A 27,765-nucleotide genomic window follows, 5' to 3' on the forward strand; every position below is an offset into this window, starting at 1 on the left:
CATAGAAAGATTATGTGGCAAGAATAGGTTAGAATGAACCTCTTAAGAAAGTAACTGCAATATTATACCTAGTTAGATTATATAGTGACAAGCACACTATTTAAGTCTTTCTATGAAAAACATAGCATGCTTATCTAACAAATTGAACTACTGTCATATGTTATACCAGATTGTGACTGCAAGACGTCTGAAAAATAATAGGTGTACAAAGATTTGGCCCAGTCCATTAGTACATAAATATCAGTGCAAAACCATTACGGTACTTATTCCCTTGTGCTATGTGTATATTTGCAAAAACTTCCCTGGTAATCTTTAACCTTTCCCATGCCATATCAGCTGTCCTCCCTATCCATTAGTGCTAATGGCCTTGCTCTCACATAAGCTGTTAGTACTCATTAAGAAGTTATCAGGTATCAAGAGAAAACAGATGCAGTTTTTGCTAAATCACTTTACCACCTTGGGATTAAGAGACACCAAGAAAGAATCAACTAAAGCAGTTATTAGGTGACAAGAAAACTTGGTTTATAATTTGATGTTAGACATTAGGCAGACCATCAAAAGAGGTTTTAAATTTAAATAAATTTATGAGTTTTCACTTTTCAGCTTTCTTCATTATTGATGGGAATTGGTAGTGAGTGAACACATGAGGTTTTCCTAAAAATGAAATCCACTGTTTCAATGTTTTCTTGTAAACAACTTGCACAACATTTAAATGTAAAATCTCAAACTTTGCGTAGTGCAATTAGACTCTTAAAAAAACCTGTTCATCTTCATTCAAATATAAACAGTTATTTTAATTTAAAAAAAACCTACGTACTCATCCACTGTTTAATCTAAAAAAAGACCACTTTAATTAGCTGAGAAAATTAAAATGCATCATCCAATGACAGTCGAGCTGTTTAGTTTTAACAAGGTCTTATGTCCTTTTATTGATAAAATGATGTATTGTTCTTTCTCACAAAAGGAACAAAAAGTTGACATACAAATGTGAATGTTTCCAAATTAAGACTCTGGAAGGAGAAGCAGGAATATTTGAAAGAACCAAAGATTCTACTGATATGCAAATACTCTGGTAATCAATAATTAAATGGAAAATATGGTTTGAACAACATAACAGTTCCTTTGATTCAAACAATTTTAGATCCAAAATTTGAACCAAACTTTTGATGAAGTTCTGAAATGAAATTCTTGCCTTTCCCTTCTCCAGCCATGATGAGAACCATGTGTGCTGAAATAGCAGAAAAATGGTTTCACGAGATATAGAGAGGAAGGGAATCTACTGGCTACCCTTAAGAAAGGTATGGAAGGGTTGCCTGCCATGCCACCCCAAGACTGAATTAGGAGAGAGAAGGCATACCTGGACACCTCTTTAAGAGACTAGAGAATGAGCCGGTCTGGCTGATCGCCTTCTCAACACACAGTTGTTAGCAAAAAGTGGGGTCTCTCTCCAGGTAGATGAAGAAGCTAAAGGAGGAGAAGGGGATGGAAAAACATTTCTCCCCCACCCCCTCCCCCAAAAAAGCATGGATACTGCAGATAAGCAACTTCACATATGGATGATTATCTAAACCAAACCCTTGGAAGTTCACCAATCACTAAAACCACTCAATAATAATGAGCTTCATTCCTGGAAGATGCTACATGCCTTCAGTCCCATTTCACTGACTTTACTGGCAGGGGAGAAATCCATGGAACCTGAAGCATACCATACAAAGCAATTTTCATCTTTGTGAACATTAATAACTTCCCTGATACACTCTATTAAATTTATCAAATTTTAAAATGTTGATCATTTTCTGTTCCCACGACGTTCGGTGAAGCTGCTGAAATTATCACTACTGTTATCTGCCTTAGAACACACACGGATAGTAAAACAAATGGGAAGAAATTAAAATAAGAAATAAGAAAATAAGATCAGAGAAGCAAAATGACCCATGGAAAAGTTAGCAACAGCAGAAAGAGGAGTTTTTGTCAGATGCATCAAGTGGGAATAGTGAAAACTACTCTGGCTGTTCAAAACAAAATCCTTCTAGACATCTAAAATAAAGATAATCAAATAATAAATCCATGATATTGTTTGTTTCTCCACTATTGCTGGGATAAAAAGGGAGATTAACCCTTTGGCACCAAGAGTCAATGTCTCCTAATGTGATTGTGGTTTTGAACTTAGCATTAAATGTTAACAGGGGTAGCTCTAGCACTGCCAGATAAAGGGACTGAGGATAACTCTTGAAATTGTTGATTATGCAGGAGGCCTACTTCATATAATAAACTCATGGGAACCACATTAGGGAGAAAAAAAAGCTGTTAGTTACTGCAGCATTTTTCAAGTTAACCCATCAAATTTCATCATAGTAACTATTTTCCACAGCTACTGAGTGTTTCCTCTGAGGATCTCCAAGTGGGAGCTCTCAGATGGGGTTCTATCACCATTACTCCTTACCAAACTTTATCTTCCTTCTCTGTGTAAAGGTTCCTCTACTTCCCTCAATAAGAGATTGAAATCAAGACCCACAAAAGGCTGAATTCCAAGGTCGTTTGAGAAAACAAGAACTTTTATGGGACCGCTCTGAATTCAAAAGGGACAAAGTAGGGAATAAAAAAGGACATCCACTTTAAAAGTAGCTAACACCTCCATTGATCAAAGGGATGGATCCTAAACCATTTCATGCAGATAAGATATAATCACAGTTGAGGCCTGTAAAGGAAGATTTACTTAAACAAGCAATATGGTGAGGTAATGGGAAGGGCAAAGGGCAATAGATATTTGGAGTGTATATTTGCCTCTGAGGTAAGTCAGTGTTTCAATTACCAGGAAGTGGCATTTTGCTTACTGTTACTGTTTGATTAAATCGGTCAAAACAAAGTTATTAACTTTGTTCCACGCTTTAGACTTGCTAACAGACACAAAAGTTACAAAATTTGTTAACAAAAAGCACAAACATAATTAAGACACCAATCCTGCAAATGCTTACACATGTGCCCTCTCTTAAGTAGCCCCATTGCCTTCACTTGGACTATTTACATGAGTAAAGTTCTGCATGTGCACAAATGTTTGCAAAATTGGAGCATACATTTGTATCAGGTTTGTACTAATCAATTGGACCCTGGTCAACTAACAATAAAATAGCCTCCTGACTATCAAAATTTCAGGCTGAAAATATTTACACTGTCCATTGATGTGGACATGGAAACAAGGAAACACGGAAAACATATGGTTAAACAAGGAGGATACAATGTTATTAACAGCTTACAGGTAACTGGAATATATCACCCAACACTACCCAACACGTTTGTTCACTGATCTGAACTGGCACCAGTGGACCTTGAGGTCCTACCTTGAAAGTGAGTGTGAACCCATGCCCTCTCTATACACTCTCAGGCCAATCAAGGAACCCTGACTGGATACCAGAGTCCCAACCTCCTCCTCTCTTTCTTGGCAGAGGTAGGATAGAGGAGAAGCGCTACAAGTAGCAACAGACACAGGTACACTCCTGTCATTATGTCACATGAATGCCCAAGACCAGTGTCCAAGCAGCCCATTAGGTTTTAGAGTCTTCAACTGGACCCTTTCTAGCCTCGACTGCACTGGAACCCAGCATGGTTGTGAGAATTGTAATTTAAATTCCTCAAAAACAAACCTCCTGGATGCCAAGTGGAATGTGAAAAAAAATCTACATAACGGTTTGCCAGTTTCCCAATACAGGAAAGATGCACCTTCCCGACCCCAAAACTGGGAATCAGCCCAGCCCCTGGCACTCCCAGAAATCCACCATATTAGTGAAAGGCAGGACAAACAGGGCTACTCAACCCAGGATGCACCATTTTTTTTATCATTTCCTTCCCCAACTTCAGCAACAGGAAGAGCCAAGACCCTGGCTTGCACTGCCCAGTGGCAGCTGCCGTGGATGGGATGAGCCCCCGAGCCTGGACTCAGATGCTGCATGTGATCCTGTCTCCCCATACAGCATGAAGAAAGGAAGGGGGCAGAAGTGGGAAGCAGCAGCCCCCATCTACTAGAGGCAAAGAGGTAGGGGTAGAGCAGGGAGGATGATGAACACGGTCTCAAATCCCCTTGGCCAAAATCTCCCTCCCTCCCCAGAAGGTTGTCTCCACTGTTCCCAGTCCCACCCAAACTCCACCTGGCTTGCAAGGTGGGCATTTTACTACTCTAATTTATATCACAAATTGATGTCTCATTTAAATATATGCCCTCCCCAGCACTTATACTGTACACAAGAGTCCCTGAGTCTCCCCCGCCCCTATTTACACAATGGGATCACAGCTAACCAAGGACTGTAACAATTGACGAGAGAATCATGGCATTTGGATGTAACTGAAGATTTCCATTCCACCCTGTAGTACCAACCCAGAAGTCCTTCCCCAAGTATTAGTGGGTTAGTAGCATGCGTTAGTGCATATTATCTAATGGCTTTCTATCTTTTCCCAGCTCTGATTATTATCTTGCTGTTATATAGGGTCTCACACATTTTTCTTTCCTGCGACTATACAAATATTTTCCCTGTTTATTGCACCATCATTATTTTCAAGTTTGTACATATGGGGCTCGTATGTATTGGGTGAAATTCTCCAGCCTGTATGATGCAGGAGGTCAGACTAGATCATCATAATGGTCCCTACTGGCCTTAACAACTATTAATCTATGGTCTTGTCTAGGGACCCTTTCGTGCTTTCTGACAGATTCTCTGACTGGATTTTTCAGTCCTTGTAACAACACAAAACAAAAAATTAGCCTTTGATCTGCAGGGACTATTGAATGTGTGCTACTCAGTTGTATATAGGGTTTAACAACATTGTGGTCTGCTCTTTCCAATGGCATATCGGGCCAGACTCTTGCTTACATTAAGGGCACTTTATGCTGCTCTGGTAGTATAAAGTGACCCTCGTGTAAACAAGAATCCAGCCTATTTGAGCACAATTACAGCAAATCCTACTGAGCTAGTTAGCTAAGCCCATCTGCCCGTTTTTAAAAAAAATGCTAATGCTGATGGGACGGAAAGTATTTTTTTCACCTTTTTCCACTCAGTGTGAAGGAACTCAAAGCAGATATTACGGATTTAAAATAGTATCTTCAGGAGGAGGAAGATCCAAATTTCCCCTCAGCAATGTAAAAACCTGTGATTTTTCTCCCCCTCCAACCACAGCACAGTTGAGTTCTAAAGCCATCTTGATGGAATACATTCATTTTTTTATTTGCTTTTATATGAAACAGCATGACCTTTGCTTCTCTTTGTGGGTTCTTTAAACTGTTGTTTTGTTCAGTGCAGTTGTGCTTTCTATTCCATGCTGTCATTTAGATTCTCTTTGTAATCCCTATGATTAGAACTGTTTTGTTGTGTATTTCACAAATCACAAGGCTTGTGGTTATAAGAAAAGCTTGTAATCAGCATGAACTTCGCCAGCCAACACTGAAACTCACTTTTTTGTGTGTGAAAAAGAACTGACTTCGCCAAATGTGAGAGGTAAAATCTCCAGGAAAAAAATGCATGCTCTTTTGGCTTGCCTAAGATTTTTCCATGAAAACTCAGCAGCTTCCAAACACACAGAGGAACGCTGTTCCGACTAAGCAAACCATAGGCACTGGTATCTAAATGTAAACATTATTATTAACACTCAGAGGCTTTTTTGAAGGTTATAATAACTGGAGCTGGGTGAATAACTGATTTTTTAGTTCGGTGCCTGAGCTCAAAAAATCTGAAAAATAATTTGGTTTGTATCAACCTGAAACAACAATTTTTTAGGTTTTTATTGCCAGTGAAAAACAAAAAAAAATTCATTTCAGGTCTAACAAAACGTTTCCTTTAACTTGAAATGTTTAGTTTTGGGGGGGAGGAGGGAGGCTTGGGTTTTTTTATTAATTTTAATTTTGAAAATGTTGAAATGAAACATTTCCATGTTTTAGAATTTCTTCCCCTAATTTTTTTCCAGCCAAAACTATTTGCCAAATCATACCAGCGAATAAGCTATTTGCCGAAATAAATTCAGCCAGCTCTGGTAAAGTAAGTATATAATTAATTAGCTCTTCTATCCCTCAAGTACAATGTGATCACCCTTTAAATACCGTAAAAATATAGTACTGGAGCAAATATATCCACAAAGCACTAGGCACTGCTGTGTTTATAAACTGAGTATCAACATGCTAAGAGATCAGTCCTGCTTGAGTAGATTTAACTGAGAATGCTCACATGAGCAAGAGCTGGTAGCGTGAGTAAAGGTTTGAAATATAAAAGGTCCAATCCTGAACGGCACTGAGTGTCTACTGAGAGGCGCTGAGCAAATGGCTGCTCAGAAATGTGCAGGATCTGGCCCCTAAATTTGGTTTTAATATTATTAAAGCAATTCCAGCACCTTTCTTAGATTCTTTTCTATTTTGTGAATTAGAAGAGGGGGGGGGAAATCTCAATACAGTTCAGCAAGGGAATCTGATCATCAGTGCACATGATAACTTCTTCCAGCGGTTGCTGATGTACTCACTTTGGCAGCACTAATGACTGTGGCAGTGTAAGACTGAATGTTGTCTCCACAGGCTCCACCACGGGACTGATGGCACCGGATCAGCTGCGAGGAGAAAGACAGCCAGCAAGTCACTATTATTAAACTATACAACCCCGTAACCCATTAGCATAGCTCTTATTTATCATGTACAGTGGCGTGTTTTTTCATACAAATAGCAAAAAGCCCTGCTGAGACACTTAACCCCTTTTTATAATCTTCTGGGTGCCACCCAGACTGTCGCATGCTCAGCTTTGGTTTTCAATTACAAGATGAGTAGTCCCTAAGAATTCATAAACTTTGAAATGGTGGGATTTTGGGTCTGGCAGCATTACCGCAAATAAATTTAAATAAATATAATCAACGGCTTTAGCAATGTCTATGTAACTTTAAATATTTGACATCCTACGAATTTGGATGTGGCTTCCACCCCCAACTCCATTTTTTTTTTTATTACACAGACTCCAGCAAGGAGAAAAATGACAAAAGAAAAAAGTTTGCTACATGTACATTTTTAATTCTTTCGGCTTTGTAGAAATTTAATATGTCTGTAATTGCATTGCTTCTAGACTGCTTTTCTTTTATTATTAATACACCAAAACAGGACACTTCTAGCCCCTATCAAACAATTAATGAAGACTGCCAGTTAAATAAAATGGCAAATAAGCCACTGATATTTATTGTTGCTGCATAGAAAATGTTGACTCTCTAGTTGCTCCCTTCTATCATTTTTGTTGAAAGAAAGAGGAGAAAGAGATAAAAATCACTCTAAACTATATCTTCTCCTGAAAATGCCTCTTTGTAATTCTATTAAAATGGGTAAAAAAGTAAAAATTAAACTGAAAAAGGGAAACAGTCAATGTATCCAAGGGAAACATCAGTAGCTGAAGTTCCCTTTTGACCTATTTATTTTCATAATTTGTTTAAATTTGCTGCTGCAGCATTTGCAAAACTTAGAGATCAGTCTGTAAATTGAACAACACTGTAGCTGACCGATGGGTGTGGTGTTTCATCAAGAGGCAGACCTAAATTTGGACAGAGGTATAACAGCAGGCAAATTAATAAAAGCTGCCTCTCTGATAGTCTTTGGCTCAGTTCTTACAAGCAGCTATTCCTGTCACAGGAATGTAACCAAGGGTGAACATGAAAAAGGTAAGTGCTTCCATTTTAAAATACAAACCATACTCTGGTAACTGAAGGTGAAGTTTTCAAACACATCTTGTTTTAAATTTACAGTGATCTTTTAGGAGTACACTGGGTAAAAAGAGTGCTAATTACTTTCCTTGGCATTTAATTTTTCTCTCTTTGACTCTGAAAATAATCACAACTAATTCAATATTTTACATTCTCGAAGACAGCTGTGGTCTAATGGATTGAGCCTGGAGGCAGGCAGCCAGAAATTTTTGAGTTCTAATCCCCAGTCTACCCACTCACTTGCTGTGTGGTCTTAGACAAATGCTTGGACCACTTTGTGACTCAGTTTCCCCTAATGGTTAAATAGGCATACATCTGGTCTTACAGGGGTGTTGAGAGTTATTGTTTAAAGTGCTGAACACAATTGTAAGGTGTTAATTGCTGAGCAAGCTATATGATGCAATCATACATTGAAAACTCTTCTTTTTCTGCCTGTACTATTCTTGAATATCCAGGCCCTGTAAGCTCACACAGTTGAATAAGGTACAGTACATAGAGCAGAGGGATGATATAACTGCAAACAAAACACAGCTGGTAGGTCTAATTTTTGGCCTACCATCATTTGTCAATGTCCTTTTAAAGATTGTAGCCTTTTAAAAAAAAAAAAAAAAAAAACAAGTCTGTTCCTGTGGTTTAGATAAAATCATTCTGGCTTCTCTATTACAGAAAATATTTAAAATTTAAGCCATTCCTTACCTTATTTTCTGCATAAGCAAGCCAACGACTCCCAAGAGCAATGGGATTCATGTTTGGCCCCGGACAAGGATAGCAGCCTGAAAATTTTCAAAAGGCAGCACTGAAAAATATCTTAATGACTTCTTACAAAGAATTTTACATATTGCCAAGAAAACAAAAAATCTAAACAAAGAGCCTTCAATTGCTAATATCACTCAGCATATGCTTACATTTTTGTAGCTGAAGATAAGATTGTGGCTAGATGAGCCATGTTATTAACAGTTAGTTAATTAATGGTAAATGCAAATTTTTCCTTATGTTTGAGTTTCTGACTTTTTTTAAATATCATTTTGGAAGGCTGGGAGTGAAGAATAGATTTTACAACTTAAGAAACCCATCACTCAAAACTGCATGATATATTAACTTTTAATTTAAGTTATTGGGGTTTTGAGTACTTTGAAAAGTGGATTTCTCCACATTGTGAACCAAGCAATTCTATATATTTACACCATGATTAAGTTCATTTCACTGAATGCCTGCTGGTGATCAATAACTACAATGAGGTCAAAATCATTTTAGGTGTCTGTGGGTGGGTTTTGTTTCTTTTTAATAGAAGTATTTGCGTTTACAGGTCATCTCTCACAAAGACTTATGTGGGTACTTAACTTTACCCACTATGAGTGAAATCCTCACCCCCATTAAAATCAATGGCAAAACTCAACTTGCAATTTCACCCTGCAAGCAATTCCATTAAGTCATTGGGACTACTCACAATGTTTTAAATTAATCCCATATGTAAGTATTCATGAAAGGGAGAGCTTTAACAGCATTGACTAGAATCATGAACAGTATAGAAGAGGTGGTGTACAAGCTTCCCTTGCCTAGCTTTATTAACGCATTTTAGTTTTGCCTTGCAACATCTCTTCTATCCCAGTACTGAGTCTCTTTTAATTAGACTGCCTATCATGACAAACTGCGTGCTTGTTTTGTGGTGTGTTTACAAAACTGTGCTTTCTTCCTGCCAAACCGTTCGTTCGTTATCACCTTCATTGACTCAAGCTCGGCATCAGAACTCCAGTTAGCTTCATACTAAAAACTTTCCATCGCTCATAGAATCATAGCTATATAGGGCTCGGAGGGACTCGAGAGGTCATCTAGTCCAGACCCTGCACTGAGGCAGGATCAAATATACTTAGACCACACTTGGTCTAACCTGTTACTCACAGTCTGTGTTATCAAGGAAAATAGGTGCATTTGCAAATACACAAAGTCTTAACATTTTAAAATATATATGCATAAGGCTAGGATTAAAAGTTTAAAAACGATACAGCACAGAAAATAACAGTACTGAAAAGCAGCTAAAGTTAAAGATACCCTTGAATATTTGAAAAGGCGAGGGTTAAATATATATATTTTTTAAAGTTGCCAACGTTTAAAATTAACTTAAACTAGATGAGGTGCTAAATGTAACTAACAGAAAGAGTCAAAAGTTAACAAAATATAGAAAATTCTAGTGTTAATTATAAACAAAAGTGGGATTAAAATAAAAAAATATTATAAAGACAGGTTTTCGGACAATTTGACAGAAGAAATAGGAAAGAGTAAAACCCAAATAAAAAGCATAAAGGGAAAAAAATCTTGGAACTAAAGGCTGAGCTCTTACTATTGCACTCTGACCAGTTTGCTGTATACTGTGTCCTGTTCTCCTTCCCTGGGTTTTTTTGGGTCATTTTAGATTGTAAGCTCTTTGGGGCAGGGAACACATTATACTATGAAGTCCAATCATATCCCAACCGGGCGGCCTGTAGGTACTACAACACCATAAATAATATGTAACATTTTTGCATACCATTTAGGGCTCCAATTCTGCGAATAGATATGCCTGTGCAGATCCTAACCCCAATGCATTGTGCTACTAACATCAATGGGATTTCACACAGATAGAAGTAATTCAACCGCAGCGATTTGCAGAATTGGGGCCTGATGCGTGATTTGATTCTGAGTCACCAAATGTGAAAGGCTAGTGCAATAAGGTCCTGAGTCGGGAAAGTACCTTTAAGCATGTGAATAGCCCTATTTGCTGGATTGAGGCCGGTACTACCTAACACAGCATCTAAATGTTGGCATGGTGGGCTAAAGGAAAATTATTCATGTTAACTCTCTTGGGGTGGGTGTGTACAAAATATGAAAACTACACATATTTTAACAAGAAATATCATAGGCAGTGTATAAAGCCTGGATCCTATCAAAGGATTAACCATCCATATTTTCCTCAATTATCTTCCTGAAGATCATTTACACTATATCAATTTAGAGTATTTCTCTCTTATTAGTTGACCAAGATAAAAGGTAAACAAAACAATGCATTTAAAATGTTTCCAGTAAATGACAGAGGCATTTCTAGTTTTGGTTAATCCAAATCATAAAGGGTAGACTGGGGTCAGTTAAACAGCATTTTAGAATAGTACACAGCTTTAGCAACAAAAGGGAATGGAAGGACTTGCAGAATATAGTGTGTTACAGTACCAGTGGAGAAGTGACATACAAAGAGAAAGCTAAATATAGCTACACTTCTATTTGACCCATTTATTTCATGGGTCAAATTCTTGTATACTGATCAGTTAACTACAATAAGAACAAGTAAATCTATTCCTCGTCTAAGGTTGACGGGGACTACAGATAAGAATGATCCTAGTACACCATTCTTTCTCATACTAGCTTTAGACCTTTATCATTTGCTTCTTGAACAGCCACTTGGCCAGCACTTTTAGTGAGGACAAAGGCAATACATTTTCCTATGGCATATTTTCTAGACTGTGCAGTGTTGAAAGAGATTTAATACAATTTATTAGCACACACCGATTAAACGTATTTGAATATATAATTATTATATACAAAATGAGAGATTTTAAAATCTCACTTACATATGTATGTATGTATGTATGTATGTATGTATGAATGAGAGAGACTCAAATATGTATTTGAAGATACTTCTTTCTGGACACATGTAGAAGTGGATATTAGACTCGTCATGCTGCATGCGTTAAATCATGCCCAATATCTATTTTTCGGAGTAGAGGTGGGAGTACTATAAAATTCAAAAAATCGTAATAAGCCATTTCAAAGGTCATGAAGCCATGGTAACAGAAATAGCAGCAATTCATCCCACTAAACCAATCTCAAGCCAGGAAAGCAAAACCAAGCGAGCATTTTGTAAGATGCCTTTTCACCTTCTTGATCTCAGGAAGGAAAATGAAAGCAGAGAGTAAGATGCCACAATTGTTATTGCACTCTGAAAGTGCATAAAATGTGGGCAGCCAGAGCCTCTTAAGGAAAGAATGCAAAAATCCTTCTTAAGGTTGTAAATACAAATGCATTCTTCCGATGACATTATTGTTATAAACCAGTAAGGACTTAATGCTGACCTCAGCTTTAGCTTGCACAATTGCTATCTGGTTCAGTAAAGACATGCAGGTCCTTTGAATTCCTTCCCTCTCCCCCTCCCCATACATCAGATATCCACGAAAAGATGTTAAGTGTTAAAATTTGTCTCAGACATATTTACAGTGTTTTATAATCAGCCACCTGTGCTTCCCAAGCCCCACAACTACTCTGGGGTAGATACCAAAGAACAAACTGATATTAATTTGATAATGAAACTGATATTAACTGATAGCGAAAAACAAATAAACCTGGCAAAAAGTAAGCAATTAAAGACAAGTTCCCTTTTAGAAAAAAAAAAAAAAAAGCTGTTACTGATCATTTGAATGAACTGAAGACAGTAAGGAAACGTAAAAAGCCTCATTCCTTCGGTTGAAATGATTCTATACAGAAAATTTAGAGTATCTCTAGTGTCAGGTGTTTTTATTAACTGTATCATTATGTTACAGGCAGTACACTATGTGAATTAGATTTGGTCAACTTAATACATCTCTACTTGCAAATTAGTTCCAATAATGACCTCCTCTGAAGTCAGCAATTCAACTTGGTTCTAAACTCTCTTCTCTCAATTAAGAAAAAAAAGAGTGTTAAAAAAAAAAGAAAAAGAAAGAAAGCAATACTCTTCACTTCTTTTCTTTGTGACTCCATGTGTTTTGGAATCTTCCTGCCCCATAAGAATAAACAAAGGGTTATATTTTATGGGAAGAAAAGCAAATTGTTTTTCTGCTATCCAAAAAAACACTTACAGCTGGAGTCAGCAGAACATCATCTACTCGGCAAATGTAAAGACAAACAGCGTGACCTGTCAGGCTTTGCTATCCAATCATTATAAGCATGACTCTCTTAAAGATTAACTTCTACTAAACTTCAAAACAACTGAAGAAAAATACATTCTAAGCAATAGCGACAGCAGTTCTTTCATGTTTACAATGAAAATGAACATAATGAGAAAGCAGTGCTAACTGTCAAGAAGACCAAAGTTTCCAAGTTTCAATGAAGGTATCGAGAGGTCATCCAAGAGACGATCACTAAGGGAAAGCCCTTCCAAAAGTACAGCAAATCATATAAGTACTTAGCAACACTGTGTCTTATAACAGGCTTTACTGGGAAGTTTAACCATCCCCCCTCCCTCCCCAATATCAAAGGTGAGCACATAGTAGAGGCTAATTTAAATATTTATAAAATACACAATTACTCTCTTAACTTAAATTAATACACACCGAAAATAAATGAGTTTGCAGTTAAGGCAAAAGACTTGAACTGAGATTTTAAAACTCTCAGTTTAGGAGTAGGGCTCTATTCTCAGCTGTGCTGCAGATTTCCTGTGCTAACTTGGGCAAATCACCTAATCTCTCTGTGCCTCATTCTTCCCATCGGCAAAATGGGAATAATACTAACCTACTTCACAATGGTAACAAAGGCCAAATTCATTAATGCTCGTAAAGGTCTTCAGCAAAAAGGGCTATATACATGCAAAGTTGTTGGTTTTTTTAATTACTGAACTGCCTTATTTTAAAATATAAATTCAAAATAAGCACACAGTTTGTGATCATTTCGTTCAAAGCTGGTTTTAGTCTTCTGACTGTTACACTGAATTTGTACAGTTGATTTTACTGGAAATGGAATGATCTCAGCCATAGTACAAGAATGCTGATTAAACCAATACAATTCTGTAAACCTCTAAGCAATTATGAAATCCCTGCACATTGACTGATGAGAAGGAAAGGGGTATGAGTTGTATTATTTCTCAACAGCCCTGTGCTATGCAAAACCCTGAACACTTATAGGACTACTGGCATTCAGAGTCTCATATCCATCTGCACACAATAAATGTGGTCACCTCTTCTTCTCATGATGGCAACCCACAAACTCCCACTCCATCACCCTGCTGTTTTCTGCTCCTGAAGAAAGCTAAGCTCCTCCATTCCCAGAAAGAACTTTCCCCTTGACTTAAAATGTATTTTAAAAGCCCCTCTTCTAGTTTCAGTAACAGTAGCATGAATAGAGGGAGGGTGGTCAGAGGAAAAAGAGCAAAATCCACCTCTTCACCCATTCAGCTTTTAAACAATCAGTGAATGGGGGGAAAGGGCCATTCTGAAATGAGTCATATAGAATATAACAGGAATTAAACCAATCGGGCTTTCCAGACTTACTCTGAAAGCTTGAATCATCCTATAAAATGTGGAGCAGCAGTTAAAAAAAGCTAACTGCATGGTAGGTACCATTAGGAAAGGGATAGGTAAAAAGACAGAAAATAGCATCATGGCACACGCCAAACCTTGAATACTATGTGCAGTTCTAGTTCCCCATCTGAAGAGAGAGATATTAGAATCGGTAAAAATACAGAGAAGAGCAACAAAAATGACTAGAGGTATGGAACAGCTTCCATATCAGGAGAGATTAAAAAGACTGGGACTTTTCAACTTAGAAAAAAGATGGCTAAGGGCGGATATGATAGAGGTCTATAAAATGTGGTCTATAAGAAGTGCAAGGGACTGGACTAGATGATCTATTGAGGTCCCCTCCAGTCCTACATTTCTATTATTCTAAAATCATAAATGCTGTGGAAGAAGTGAATAGAGAAGTGTTATTTACCCATTCATACAACACAAGAACCAGAGGGCACCCAATTAATTTAATAGGCAGCGGGTTTAAAACAAACAAAGAAGTACTTCACTTAACGCACAGTCAACCTGTGGAACTCATTGCCAGGGATGTTGTGAAGGCCAAAAGTAGAACTGGGGTTCAATAAAGAATTAGATACGTTCATGGAGGATAGGTCCATCAATGGCTATTTGCCAAGATGGTCAGGGACACAACCCCATGCTCCGGATGTCTCTAACCCTTTGATTGCCAGACGCTGGGACTGGACAACAGCTGATGGATGGATCACTCGATAATTGTTGCTTTGTTTATTGCTTCTGACGCACCTGGCTCCAGCCACTGACCAGGAACTAGGCTAGATGGACTATTAGTCTGACACAGTATGGCCATTCATACTTTCTTAACTCTACAGCAGAGATAATTTTCTGTTAAGTTCCAGGACTTTTCCATAATAGGTAGTGGGAAAAGGGAATAGAGGGAGAAGGAGTGTCTCTCTCACCAAACACAAGTTGGTCCAATAAAAGATATTACCTCACCCGCCTTGTCTCTTGCAATCAACAAGAGTTAAGAGCCTAACTCCTTTTGAGCATGCACATCTTGGTAAAAAGAGGGACAACACTGCATTGAAAAATTCTTGTACGTATTTGGCGGGGCAATATTCCAATGCCAATTTTTCCTCACGGTCAAGGGCTTATTGTAATTAAGCCTGTAATACCTTATTTTGTTTCCTCTTCAGCAACTTCTTACTCATGCCAAACTCTTACCAAAATCACTGAGTGTTGAATAGAGCTCTATCACAGCAGCCTTTGGATTTAAACAAAAATTGGAACACAAGTTTATTTGTCTTTAGAAGATTGGACATTTCTAATGGCCACAGCCACTTATTTTTAGTTTGTACTTTTTATATAAAACAAATGGCACTTTGACAATTAAGTATGGCTCCGTGTACAGAGAAAGGGTATGTGCCCTTCTGTCTCCTTTCTACATGCAATGTAAGCGGATATGCTGTTAAAACTGTTTCAGATTTATGTGCAACAGAATAAAACTTTAAGAGGAAAAGAACGGAATTGTCCATGTCAACATCATAGTTTTCCTTCAAACTGAGCCCACAGGGTTATCTCAAGACACCCTGGGTATGTTCTGTCTTTTATAGTATACTCTAGGGACTCATATCTACATCCATTTTATAGTCTTTAAAAATGTCTGCTAATGACATCTATCAGTCTTTGTCTTTTGTCTCTACCATCTAGCCCTGGTTTCTGGTTTCCAATGAAAGCCTCTTCAGTAAGTTGCCCTCGCCAATCCTTTTTGTGTGACCATACTATAAAAATCTCCTCTTACTCATAATGTTTACTGCCTTCCTTTCCCAGGTTCTCTCTGATTTCCCCCTTTTACCTCCACCCTTTGTTATTAATAGCAAGGATTCTCCTCAAATAATGATTATAACAGACATTCTTCCTCCTTTTAATGGATGTTCCATGCTTTATATCCTCATAAGAGTGAGGATTTCATACTGGCACTGGACAATTTCATTTCAGGCTACCCCTTTGTCTTAGGGTACATCTACACTACAGCGGGGAGTCGATTTAAGATACGCAAATTCAGCTACGTGAATAGCGTAGCTGAATTCGACATATTACAGCCGACTTACCCCGTTGTGAGGACGGCGGCAAAATCGACTTCTGCCGCTTTTTGTCGGCGACGCTTACTACCACCTCCGCTGGTGGAGTTAGAGCACCGATTCGGGGATCGATTGTCGCGTCCCGACGGGACGCGATAAATCGATCACCGAGAGGTCGATTTCTACCCGCCGATTCAGGCGGGTAGTATAGACCAGGCCTTAGTCTTTATACAACACAGGAGTATGACTAGTACTACTAAAAAGGTTCCCTATACAGCATCAGTCAGTCTCTAATCCCAAACTGTGAATTGAACTGCATTTGTTTGGACTTGATGCTGCCATAGGACATTGGGTTGAGATCAAGTCAGAGCCGATAAGATAACCAGGGTCAAGACTAGTCAGTACATGCACAGGAGACCTCCGAGGACAATTTACATGCTGCAGAAAATTTGCTTGTGATTTAGGAAGTGGCATACATCCCTTTGTATCTATTTTGCTAGAGAGCACTCTTCTACCAGGAATACAGGTTTCTGCATATAGATATTCTGGTTTCTTGGGGGCAGTAAAGATGTCTCGGCACTTTTAAACCAGATTTCCTGGCCAAATTCCAAAATGAATAATTCTATTACCTGAAAATATTTGTCTTGTAGCAATTATACAGGTATGCTTCTTTTCCAACACCAAAAGCTGTTAAGTAGCATTGCTGTGCACTATTAAATAGCTAGCTACAATAATCCACTCTAGAAGTGGCTGCATTTTAGTTAAGTATCTTTATATAATCTATATTATTTATATAAATGTATTAATTTTTCTAGAGTCCTACAGCATATGTAGCACTTCACAATAAAAGACTAAATGACAATAGACTGAGGTAAACAGAGAGCGTAGAAAGGGGAGAGAAAGTAAATAATAGATAGTGATACTGTTGTTGCAGGAGCATTGTTTATTCCAAGGAAAACAAATCATATAAGTTGTTTTATCTAATATTTCTGGTTTGTTTAGAGGTTGTTGTTTTTTTTAGCATCATCAGGCAAACCAAATCTATTTGTTTATATTTTTATAAAGCAATATTGTTTATAAATTCCTTTGGGATCCTTCTAGATGAAAGGCCCTATATAAATGTTATTACTTTCATACTGTCACATACTTTACTGAGATCATCTATTGTTCTTACACTTCCTTCTGTTTAAATATCACCCGTACAATCAAGCAAAAGAGCAAGCAGACAGGACACCCCTCACTGTGAAACCATGCTCAGCATCTACGGCTTTCTTTTTTCTTTTATAACTATCACTATCAAAACATAGGCCCAGAAAGAAGATGAAGAAGTACATCCACCACTGCTAGATATGCCCTCTTCTTTCCCATTCTCAGCCAGTGTGTGTTATTCTCACACATACACCAATACTACAATTTCAGAGTGGTCACCATGTTAGTCTTATCAGCAAAAACAACGAGGAGTCCTTGTGGCACTTTAAAGACTAGAAGTGGGTTTTAGGCCACGAAAGCTTATGCCCAAATAAAGTTGTTAGTCTCTAAGGTGCCACAAGGACTCCTCGTTGTTTTTGTCAATACTACAATGACCTCTGTGTGGACAGACCCCTGGACCTGCAGGGTGCAGAGTCCACCCATGCCAAGCTCACTGGAGGATCAGAATTGTAGTAATTTTGAACTACCCAACTCACAGAGAGATCTCCTCTTCCCCTGAATTCCATCACAGCTATTAAGATTATTTTGCTGTTGGTCCTTGGAGTCGAGCTCTTCAGGACAAGCGTCAAAAGAGTTTTCACCATACAGGACCCTGCCTTTTAACATTTGCTATACATGCTACTTCACAACAGCACAAATTTGGCAGCCTTCAGAACACCATACCAGATTTAAAGCTTGGTTATGCCTTTTTTTTTTTCCTTTTCCTTTTCTTTTTTTTTGTTCAGGCAATTTGAGGGGATGTATAATTTAATTTTGTTGGTTGCAGTTCATGAGCATGCCACTGTGAGTAAGATGCTATTGTTTTTAGGTTTCATATTTTGTATTCCAATGTTTGAGATAGCAGTATAACAGCACCGGGTATTTTATACATTACAGGCAGCACCTGGTCTTTTATACATTATTTTTAAATTTGCCAAGAACAGTCAGTTTAGCTCATAAACCTGGATTTGCAAACTGCCCTTTTGTCTTTATGCAAGCTTTTCCCCAACTGTATCTATACTTCACTGTGCTATCTTATAAACAGACTAACACGGATGGAAGATTAAGCCTCTGTAATTCTTGCACTATGTCCTACTGGCCTTCTAAAAAAAAAATGGAATAATTATCTTGGTGATAGGATAGCTCAGATTCCCAGATGCAGCATAAGATCCCTTGTAAACCATCCTCCAGCTTTAATCACCCTATTGCTTTTTAGCATTTCTCATGTAATGCAGTGACCATTGAGAGAAAGCTATCTTGTATACTTGTTTATAGATGTGAAAATAGCAGAACTACTACTAACATCCTGTGGACTTGTCACAGGAAAAGTATATGCTCTTTAATGCTCAAGAAATAAATTCTGAGCCTAGAACTTTCTGATCACTTGAAACTCAGATCTCTTAACCTAGACCAAAGTTTTCCTGCTGCCATAAATACAGGTAGCCAACCAACAGACAGACTTTTAATAATGCTCAGGTTTAAACTGTTTGTTGCTTAAGCAATGTGTCAACAGGTGATATGGTGGAAACATTTCTAGATGTTCAAAGAAAACGGAGTAAGAGTAGAGCATTCTGAAGAAGGAAATTATAAGGTGGTTTGTTGCAATCTGGATTTGTACCATACACGATACCATTCCACCAGATCAGACAATCAGAAGTAGCAATCTCTGCCAATTTTGATTCAGAAATGAAAGGAATGCAAGAAATGCTCATGAGTCACTCTTCCAAAAAGTACTTGTTTTAACTCCTTTAAATGTTTAATTCTTTCATGAGACAACTAACATTCCTGTTTTGTAGCAAAGAGGCTGCTCCCCGTTTGCTCATCAGTGAAGAGGAATTCTACCAAATTCACAAAAGAGGCCTAGGTGACCTGGCCTTTGGCAGCCTGAAACCAACACATCGTTTCTTGAACATGAATACCTATAACAAAAAATATAACCCACAAATTCACAGATGAAAATATCAATTGCTGACTCTCCATGTTTATTCTATTAACGGGATAGAAAGGTATTCTGTATATATTGTACAATTTTAGCCCCACGGTTACACAAAAATCTTCCTGGCTTTTATGGGCTATGAAGTACACTGGCTGAACTCTTTGGAAAATTACCTCTTAAGGGGCTAGCTGGACAGCATCAATAGAAATGTGGTGCCAGATAATGGCTGCAATAACTGTCTTCATCTCTGGAGAATAATGGATTGTGAATATATCAATATGAGGAGTGGAAGGGCAAGAGAGACTGAGCAGGCACCAGTTACTGGACACAAAGATGATGCCACATGTATGATGTTATGTGTATTCATCTCTTTTCGGGAGGAGGGAGGAGGTTCTTTATAGAGAGTAAAGCATCCATAAAGCCATGTTTGTAATCATCAATGTTAAACTAAGTAAGCATTTTTGGAGGGGCAGTTGCAGGAGCATTGATGGCATACAAATCAATGAAGTATAGTTATTTCACATTTACTCTTTACAAAGACCAAAAAAAGCTTGCACATCATTCTGAATGCCAGTTTTTGATCCTGCAGTCACATGCAATATTCAAAGAGAAGGGCTCTGAAGCAAAACTGATTTGTACCAGAGTACAAGTCCAATGATCTAAAATCTGCACCTCAGCATTCACACCTAGCAAAAGGAACAAATTTTCAATGCAAGTGCCAAACGAGTTCAGTGAGCTGGGCTACAAGGAAATACTCCAAAAACAGTGAACTTGCAGCCATCCCTGGATTCATTCTTTTTTTCCCCTTCCATGATGCAGGCCTTCTCTTGATGAAGCTGACTTGGCTGCAAATGTAGGCACAGTGGAGAGTGGAATGCCATAGGAAAGTTACAGACATGAATTCTTTGCAAATTGAGAGTGTGCCTAAACTTAGCTAACAGATGTAGAAGTAGGAATACCTCTCACAGTGTAGATTATTGTATATACTGGATATGGAAGTTCAAGTTATCTTTCCATGATTATCCACAATATATTTTCCATGCGAGTTTGAACACCTGACTTAAACTGACACACAGAGATGGGGGCAACTGTAAAATCAGTATTTATTATGAAAGCCTAAAGTAAAATTGGTTGTCTCTCTTCCACTCAATTCAATCATTACATTTTCATCTAACTAAATCCTATACTAATGCAATGTTAAAGTGGCACAGTTAGCCTCTCAAAAAAGTCGGGAAACGCAGAAGCTAATGTTACAACAGCCGCATAAGCATGACCGTGTTGCAGACCCTGAATATTCGATGGGACATTTATTACAATATAGTAAGCTACATACTCAACCACAAAAACAGGCATACCGCATATATGCAACACAGCTGCATTAACATAGCTTGTAGAACCTTAACTTCTAAATTCCTGACACTATGATCTTAATTGTATGTTCTGTATTTAATTTTTAAAAAAATCAATAAAAAAAAGGATGACGCATGTTGCTTCTGCTTAATGATATTAGCATTTAAATGGGTGATTTCCCACATTTGCAGCTGCTGTTGTTTAATTGGAGGCAATTTTTATTGGTTTCCATTATGACAGCAGCATCTTCAGACAGAGCGAGAATAGTTCTAATTCGGGTCTGTGTTCTAGCCCCTTTATGCCTCCTCTCCTTCAGCATAAAGGAGCCTGAACACAGCCGGCTCACCACAGCAGGATCCCTTTACTAGGAGTTTCCCTAGTAGAGGGAGATTCTCTAGGCAGCCCTACACTGTCCTCGTTCCACCAGCCCCCAGTGTAGAGGTATATCAGTGGGGTGGGGAGGCCAGTGACACAAAAAGGCACTGCTCAGAATTGGGGTCAGAAACATGTTATTTTAAAATCAAAATGTAGACTGTATAAAATATTATAGTATACAGTGAAACTGCAGGGAAACCCTACAATGACTAGACATACAATTTCCCCCACACACACACCAATGACTTACTTCTGTCCTTGATGTTAAAGCAGACTTTTTTCCTGTTTGGGGTAAATTATTTGTCTTTTTGGTAAATGATTGTGCTGTGTGCTTATCAATGTGAATCTCGCTCATCCAAATTATCCTAGCAGTAGGTTATCCTTAACTCAGCCTTCATTGATTAAAGGACTGGACAATGTCCAATCATGTTCAAAAGGAGGCAGGGCTTCATTATGTTCTTAAATACCGATTGTGCATCCCCTTAGTGATTTTCCAATAATACATGTTTATTTTCCCCCCCAGATCAACCAAAGTGCTAGTCCTCATTGTAGACTTTCTCCATAGCAAGTTCCAAAATTTTAGCGATGTTTTTGGTTGACTTTTATTTAACAGTGTGGTTTAGATATTTTATGAAGGGGAAAGCATTTCTCTTCCCTTTCCTAAACTCAAAAATGGCTAAAAAGATTTTGATCAAACTTTCTAAAAAACAACATTCTGGGTACAGATCAAGGAGTAGGTTTTCAGAGACAAAAATGACACCTAACGTCAACTGAATTTCAAAGGGAGTTAGAACCTGACTGCCAAAAATGTCAGCCGCAAAAATGTTTTGGGACTCGAGTGCATGTGAAAACTGAAGATTATAACTAAAACTGTTCTGTGGCCTTAAAACATGGCGAGGCACTATATCTGCTGTAATAAGCATATTCACTATTAAGAGAAAAGAGCTTCTAAATCCCATTTCAGAGTTCTCAGTGCAACTTGCAGTATATAAAGAAATAGCACAGCACCAAAAAGTTCCATTCAGCTAGAACAGAGGATGTGAAAAATGTGATGAATCTCACATTAAAAGCTAAAATGTATGGAGTATTATAAACTAATTACTATTTGGAGAAAAATCCTTTTTGTACTGAGATTTCAAAAATGTTGATTTCCAGTAGCTCAGTGGACATTCACAAAAGCGCTATTTTTATCTCAACTCTTCATGACAAAATAGTCCTGCTACTCCAGTATGGAAAATGCAGTGAAAATTAAAGCAACACTTAGGGCATCCAAGGGCTTAGTAACGTTTGCCATTTCCAAATAATTTATAGTTTTGTAGCATAACTTTAGCTAAAATATAACAAATTGCTACCACACATATTCTTAATGAGCAAGTAATTCAGTTATTAGAGACAATTTGGGTGAGGTAATATCTTTTATTGGACCAACTTCGGTTGGTGAGAGAGACAAGCAGAAGTTAGTCCAACAAAAGATATTACCTCACCCACTTTGTCTCGCTAACATCCTAGGACCAACACAGCTACAAGCTACACTAAATAATCTAGATAATCACATTTCTGGTTTTGAGCAAAGCAGCAAGGTATAATAGCTTATTTATTCAGTAGGTTTAAAATGGATAAACAAAATCCCCATCCCAGCTTACCTTTTATTAAAAATATAGTAATGGCTTTAAAAATTCAAGTTAAAGAAACCATAATGTAAGCATGTAATTAGGTGTGTATATACTGTAGGCACATACATAGGGTGACTAGACAGCAAATGTGAAAAATCAGGATGGGGGTTAGAGGTAGTAGGAGCCTATATAAGAAAAAGACCCAAAAATTGTGACTGTCCCTATAAAATCGGGACATCTAGTCATCCTACACATACAACAATATCAAAAATCAAAATGAAGATACTAGATAGAGATTTGGGGGGGGGGTTGGCTGTTTGTTTTTTCTTTCTAGAAACAAAACATTACTTTCTCAGGCACTTTTCAAAAAATCAGTGTTTTGGTTTAATATTACATAACAGTCTTTGTTGTCAGCTGTATTATTTTTCGACATCAGGAATAGAGATGTCCCTGTGCTGGAGTCCTTTTCTGTAGTTTAATCCAACCAGTCTATTAACTTTTGGAAACAAATTTTCATCAACTCCTGTTTTCTCTTGAGAATAATCGGAACTTGATATCTTTTTTAAAAAATGAAGAGGAAATTACCAAAACACCTAGTGGAAAGTTTTAATTTTTGAACCCTGCGCAAAATAAAGCTAAATTTGTACCTTGATTCTATAAGGTATAAAAGGGAACAACAACAAAAGCCTTAATTCAAAGCTTGTTTCCATGAAGTTCTATTTAGTGAATGCTAGAAACCTGTTATGTCCATCGTGTAGGGAGAAACTGACACCTATTGGCAACTTTAATATTACTGCATAATGGTACTTTTCCTCAAAGTAATAAGAAACCGTTCTAATATCTGGATATATTTTAATAAAGGGAAGTGAGATTTTTTTTTTTGTTATATGAGTACTTAAAAGGAAGCATTTTTTCCATCTGAATTCCAAGAGTACTTTAAGGCTTTCCTTTTAAACATAGAACATCATCATCAATAGTGTCATTATGATCCAATCAGATGCTGGAAACATCAGTAAACAATTATTTAAAGAGGCCATGCTAGTGAACAAACACAAGCACTCTTCATTAGCAGTTTGGAGAGATTACATTTCACTTCTGGGACTAAACACGGTTTAATGTTACATACATGATATGCTCAGTCTTCGGGCCAAGTGTACCATGTACCATTTTTAGCACCCTCCACAGACAAATCAGGAACCACGTCAGGAGAAATATCCTGTCTTTCCAACTGTACTATGAATTACTCTAGTACAGATATCAATGTCAGACACAGGGATGTTTCTGGAGACAGATCTTCTGGGGTGTACCTTATCAGTTAGGATCAACCATCCAGGACTATAATTAAAAATGGCATAAAAGGCACCAGCAACATCAGGAAACAAATGTCAGTAGCAAACAACTTCTCCAAGTTTGAGCCAACAGTCTAAGTTACTAATTCAGTAGGTAGCAACAGCTGTGTGCAGATATGCCCATTCCTAGCACAATGTGTTCCTGACCTCATTAACCTTTAGGTGCTACCACAATAAAAATAAATAATAATGGATAAATAGATCTGGGACTACAGACAATGAACAGTCAAAAAAAACTGACAGACCATTGGAATTATCACATTCAATCCAATGTAGATTAAACATAAAATCTACAGCTGAAAACACAGAGCACCAAGAGTAATCAGAGCAGTGTTTAACAAACTAATAATAGAAGTATTGTTAATAAAAGTTTTTTTCACTACAAATGAGAATTTAGGTATGATGACAAATATGCAAAACAACACAAATACACAGAAGTAATGGGACTTGATTCTTGGAGGTGGTGGAGCAGCACCTGCAACTCTAAACGAAGTCACTGAGAGTTGCAGATACTTAGCATTTTGGGGGGAGAAAAATAGGCCTTTAGGGATCAACATTCACTGCAATGTGCTTTTTTGACTTGAATACATTTGATTCTGTTGACAACTCCAAGTCTGTTTTATGGGACTACAACTATTCACCAGAGCAGAGAAATTTAATCCAATATCATACATACTTGTAACGAAGAATTTTTTTGTGAATGTACAGCTGTCGAAGGCAGCAATTTTCTCTTGCAAGACAACAACAAGTATCCTAAAAACACAAAAATGAAAACATGGGTACTTGAAACATTAATTCTGTTGGTTTAAGATTCAATATTTTAAATGTAATGGTTTCAATTTCAATTCTTGAGCAACAAACTGCCAGTTCTCTAGTAACTGGCAGTTGCTAAAGACAGTCTCATCCCCACCACATAACCTGCTCTTCAGGAAGTATACAAATACCATGCAGAGTAGTGCAGCATCTAGGATATACCTCCTGTAATAAAAGGTCCATTAGAAAAGAAAAAATGGAATTGCAAGGATCCTGCATTGTCCTTAGTGTTTCAAATCATAATCAAATCCACAATCAGCACACAGACTAATCTAAAAGGAAGTCTTTTACCCTGGAAATAATCACATTGTTTATTTCATTGCAAATCTGTCAAACTACTAATAGTAAATACTACTGTTAGTAGAGACCAACAGTGTTTTTCCCCCCGCATACGAAAGCACAGTACCATGGAATTAAAGATCAGAGAAACGGGCTTTATGTAATAAACCACTTCCAGGGATTACCAGCATCATAAATGCAAGGACAATGAAAAAAGTTCAAGGGGACAGCTATTGTCTAGTTACCTTTGGCAATTTCAGTTTTTTACCATGCAAATACCAATACATCGAAATTTTGTAGCCTGGCAAAAATGTTAACTGTCCTACATTTTTGAGCCTTTAAAACAAAGGGGGCGGATGTCTGTAGATAGCCTCCCACTCACAAAATTGGATCTGCCAAGCCAAGTGCCTTATGCCCAATCTCAAAGTCATATGATCCAACAAAGGATCTCAGTAGCTTGGATCTAGCTAGGCTCTATGATTTTTGGATCCCTATGATCCAAGGTGGCTGTCTGTGCTGGGACATAATCAAAACCACTTTTATATCAACCTCTATTAGCTCCAGAGAATTCGCACATATTATGGTGCGCTTGTTTGCCCCTATGCTGCCGCTTCTTCTGAAATCATAGAGACTTCTTTTCAGAGTTTGGGGTGCTCCTTTTGAGAAGAAGATCTAGCTGCTCTACTCATAGGCAAAAGATCCTAAGAACTCCTGTCCTGATGGACTTGAGGACTTTCCTGGCTAGGGTTAGACTCATTCGCTGATAAGTCTGAAGACTTCTTCAGCAAAGACTCAGAAGAAACTCCTGGCTCCAGATGATTAGGATCCTTTCCTCCATGCATAAGACTCTAGAACTGCTGTAGCAGGGTAGGAAGTCTAGCTATTCTAATACAAACCCAGAAGCAAGGGGAAGAATGGGCTCTGCATCCGCTTCGGATGACAGAAAAAGAGGAACTCAGGGACGGTTTTTGGGGGGGGGCTTTCATATCCCTACATTTACAATGCTGGAACAGGAAAGCATGTGCTTTGAAATGAGTTCTGTTGCCAAATGGCAGGACATGCAGTCTTACAGCAGGAATCTACACAGGCGATGTCATGAAGGAAAATTATAGCTCAGGGGTCCATGAGTGTTTCTGTTGTAAAAAGCCTCTTTTTTCTCAATAATTTACAACTTGTCTTGTCTGAAATGAATACTAATTTTTATCCCAAACCTAACTGCTTTTACTGTCAACTATTTTTAGTTTAACAAAATGAATTCCAACTGTTTAAATCACAGCAAAGAAAAACAAAAAGGAAGTGTATCATTTTTATGTAACTTCTTCCAGGCAGTCTCTAAGAAATTAGCCAGTTAATAACGGACAGACTGAAAGGTAGTCAAGTATAGGGTTGTTGTTTTTTTTAAGTGTAATGTATATAAAAATTGTATTTGTTTTGATCACAACATTCTCCACAATCCGTCTCATATTTCCTGTCTTCTGCTCTTAGAGGTAGAGACTGTGTTTTCCTTTATGGACAGTGCCTAACAGATTGTGGATGGTTTTGGAATATAAAAATATAAATACTGAATGTTTTTCTGTTCTTCTGCTATTCAAATTTTATTTTAAAAACTTCAATTTTGCACCGCATTAGTCTACAGTATAGCTAATGCCACATTAGAACCTCAACTGGCCATTTTTCATGCATTTTCAATCTGAAATAGTGAACTTTTCTTGGATGATAATAGAATCTGATATGTTCCAGAAAAACAACTACCCTTGATACAGCCCCACAACTTTGAAGTAGCTATTCCATTTTCACCACTTAGAAAAAAAAAAACATTAGCACCTGGAGAGAGTTTTTTTAGTTGGGAGACTTTGAATGATGTTTTGCCTTTTGACTGTTTTTACAATTGGACTTTTCTTCTGCTTAAAAAAAAAAAAAAAAAAAGGACTAGACTGGAAAGATTTACTATCTTCACACTGTCCACAAGGGAACTTTAAATTTTTAAAGAGACAGTTGCACAGATACATACTGAACTCTTTCTGACAGACTGTTAAAGGAACAGTGACCTATTTTGTGAAAATTTTCTTTTATATTCTTAGTTTAACTTCTTCAATTCAACTCAGTTATTTGATACTGTCCCACTGATATGGAATTTCATTGTGGATAGTTAACACTAACATATTATTTAGTCCTTTAATTCTACTATAGCATCAAATTATATTACTTTATTGTGTTATGAAAATTACTGGTCTGTTCAATTGTTCTATATTCTAATGTTTCCTTCAACTATTCATCTTTGATTAATTTAGACACTGATATTCTCTATGGTGCCATAATGAGAAGTGTCTGTTTTAATAAAATTTGTAGCTGTCTTTAGACTCCTCACCCTTTTATTCCTTTAATTTCATCATCATCTCCTTCTTCCCAATGTAGTTTGCTATTCTCTCTCCCCTTAAAACTGACACTTATTCAATCCTGCCATTTATTTCTTTACACAATATCCAAAATAAATTTGACTGTTGCCACCTATTCATCTCTAACTTTCTCAATTCTCACTTTGCACCACACCATTCATCAATCTGTTTAAAATGATGCTGCTAAAATCAACACCGTACAAAATATTTTCAATTAGAGCATTTCTTAATAAATTACATTTTACATTTCTATAGCACCTTCCATCTTGAAGGATCCCAGAGTACATCACAAACTATACTTATAGCACCAATGAAATGCAGCAACTTCTCTAGGCCTGAGTTTCTCCATCTGTAACATGGGAATGACACTATTTCCTCCTAGTACCTTCAGATATAAGAATGAATTTTGCTGTAAAAA

General features: G+C 37.5%; 1 protein-coding gene across 19 annotated transcripts in view; it reads right to left on the reverse strand.

The window, feature by feature from the left end:
- BCAS3 (BCAS3 microtubule associated cell migration factor) overlaps positions 1 to 27,765 on the reverse strand; it is a 488,284-nt gene that overhangs the window by 378,330 nt on the left and 82,189 nt on the right. For all 19 annotated transcript variants that reach the window (XR_010593801.1, XR_010593802.1, XM_065573036.1 and 16 more), the window contains 3 exons: positions 24,536 to 24,612; positions 8,404 to 8,480; positions 6,496 to 6,579 (listed from right to left, as the gene is read on the reverse strand). Coding sequence is in view for 17 of the 19 variants with exons in the window: in XM_065573036.1 (XP_065429108.1) it covers positions 6,496 to 6,579; positions 8,404 to 8,480; positions 24,536 to 24,612 (238 nt within the window). In the remaining 2 variants the exon portion in view is untranslated. The remainder of the gene's footprint in view (positions 1 to 6,495; positions 6,580 to 8,403; positions 8,481 to 24,535; positions 24,613 to 27,765) is intronic.

This window comes from Chrysemys picta, chromosome 19, assembly GCF_011386835.1.
Source record: "Chrysemys picta bellii isolate R12L10 chromosome 19, ASM1138683v2, whole genome shotgun sequence".
NCBI classification, from domain to species: Eukaryota; Metazoa; Chordata; order Testudines; family Emydidae; genus Chrysemys; species Chrysemys picta.